Raw genomic sequence first — 2,027 nt, forward strand, 5'->3', positions numbered from 1 at the left:
CAATTTCAAGCTTGGGTCCAGCTTTGGGTTTCTTTTCGGGAGTGGCAACATGCTTGCCATTCTTCTTGGAGTTCCCCTACGTTCCCTTGCCCTTTTTCTTGAAACTAGTGGTCTTGTTAACCATCAACACTTGATGCTCCTTCTTGATTTCTATCTCCGCAGCTTTGAGCATTGCGAAGAGCTCGGAAATAGTCTTTTGCATCCCTTGTATATTATAATTCATCACAAAGCCGCTTGCTATGCATAGTCTGGTTTTAAACTCACCGAGTTATGAATGGGCTCGACACACAAAATTTTAGTCATGATCTGCCGCGAGGGCTTCCACCAACCACAATTCGTAAAACAAAGCAAAAAAACAAGGAAAAAGAGATGCCAACAAATTAAAACTCATGGAGCATACCACCACATCCACATGTACTTCTACATACCCAACTCACAAAGCATTCAGATATCTTTATCTTCTAGTCACATGGAGCTGCGTATAACAAACTTATCTCCAACCCACATGGATATCTCCTTTGCCAGCCTCTCCGTGGCATGTCTGGGCAATAACATGGGCACTACAATTGTGTCCTCGCCATGCTCGTTCTTGCAAGCCATGAGAAAGCTTGAGATCCCTATCCTCGGCAACCCACCACCAACCCTTCTGGCCCAACCAAAATTAAATTTATCCGCCTGCCCGAGCCGAGTGAGGTCAGACACATGGAACACTCGCCGACTCGCTACCAACCGCTCGGCCATGCGCGCCGACGCCATCATGTCCACCATGGACCTGAAGTGCTCCTCCGTGGCGCAGAGCTTCGCCTTCCGCACGAGCCCTACAGCGTGCCCCAGAGGCCTGCTGCAGAGATCCTCGACTCCGGCCTCTGCCATCGGCCGGAGGACGGCGTTGCCGTAGTACCCTCTCGGGATCGGCGGGTCGAGCTTGCACCGGCGGTTGCCACGCGCGTCCACACGCAACACGAGCCGGACGCGTTGCCAGGAACGGTAGCCCAGCGCCGCCGTGCGGCATCTCCACAGGAAAGCAGTTAAGAGCTCGAACGTCGTGCATGGCTGCGCCGCATCCAGATGCATTCGTAGAGCGGCGACCTCCTTCGGGCCAAAGCGCAGGTATCGCCCAACCATTTCTTCCGTCGGCGTCGACAGCATAGGATCGTCAACGTCGTCGTGGTCACCGAGGACAGTTCTACTTGGCGACGATGGGTCATACGCTGGGTAGACACCATGCCGGACGCGAGGTGGGTCACGCGCCTTGAAGATCTCCCTCTCCCACACTGGCGATACGGACGGATGTGCTTCGCCGCGTGCCAACTCGGCTATCGCCCCGATGAACTGCGTCACGCCGGCGGCGTCGGCGATGACATGGCACACTTGGAAACCCAGCACAAATGCACCGTCTTTTAGTCTCGTCACCTGTATATATTCAGATAAAATGGTGATTTTCCTGTCCTTCAATATATACCAATTTATACGTAAACTGCACACTACCTGCGACGCTCCGATCGAGGTCTTCAAAAATGAAAAATACACTGCATACCTGCATGTAGAAGAGCGGTCGGCCAACTACGACGACGGCGCCACTGCCGCCCTCGACCACGCCAGCGCAGACAAACTCCTCGGCGCACGGATAGGGGGGCTGCCCGCCGAGCTCCTCGAGCGACACGTCGGCGTCGGCCTCCACGAACACCACCCCTTCGCCAGTGCAGTCAACCACGAGCTTGCCGCCGGGGATCTCCCGGAGGCGGCCAGCGATCGGGTGGTAGTAAACAAGCGCCTCTGCCAGGGCCGCCACGATTGATCTGGCTGGGTGGAGGTTGTCCACCGTCGGGTCGTGGCTAAAGAAGTCGATCGCGGAGGCGTAGTACCGGCACTCGGAGAAGTCGTCGATGTCGGAGAGCGTCTTGGCCTCGTGGGGCGTCGGCCGCGCCGGCGCCACCAGCTCCGGTGCGCTTCGGCGAGCCCTGAAGTGCACCATGTAGGTAGCCGGCAACACCAGCAGGCAGCAGACAGTGGGCAAATGGTTCAAT

At 56.2% G+C, this 2,027-nt stretch overlaps 1 protein-coding gene across 1 annotated transcript; it reads right to left on the reverse strand.

The window, feature by feature from the left end:
- Positions 1–407: 407 nt before the first annotated feature.
- LOC123042384 (spermidine hydroxycinnamoyltransferase 2) lies at positions 408–1,998 on the reverse strand. Its single transcript, XM_044464853.1, has 2 exons — positions 1,538–1,998; positions 408–1,413 (listed from the first exon to the last, which is right to left on the reverse strand). Exons 1-2 carry the CDS (start codon positions 1,973–1,975, stop codon positions 466–468), a joined length of 1,386 nt encoding a protein of 461 aa, XP_044320788.1. The 5' UTR covers positions 1,976–1,998; the 3' UTR covers positions 408–465.
- Positions 1,999–2,027: the final 29 nt, after the last annotated feature.

Source organism: Triticum aestivum, chromosome 2B (assembly GCF_018294505.1).
Source record: "Triticum aestivum cultivar Chinese Spring chromosome 2B, IWGSC CS RefSeq v2.1, whole genome shotgun sequence".
Lineage (NCBI taxonomy): Eukaryota > Viridiplantae > Streptophyta > Magnoliopsida > Poales > Poaceae > Triticum > Triticum aestivum.

Excerpts from the sequence above, each read along its gene's own strand:
- LOC123042384 (XM_044464853.1), bottom strand. The coding sequence starts at position 1,975 with ATGGTGCACTTCAGGGCTCGCCGAAGCGCACCGGAGCTGGTGGCGCCG. Across the intron at positions 1,414-1,537 it reads GACCGCTCTTCTACATGCAG|GTGACGAGACTAAAAGACGG; the intron begins GTATGCAGTGTA and ends GAATATATACAG.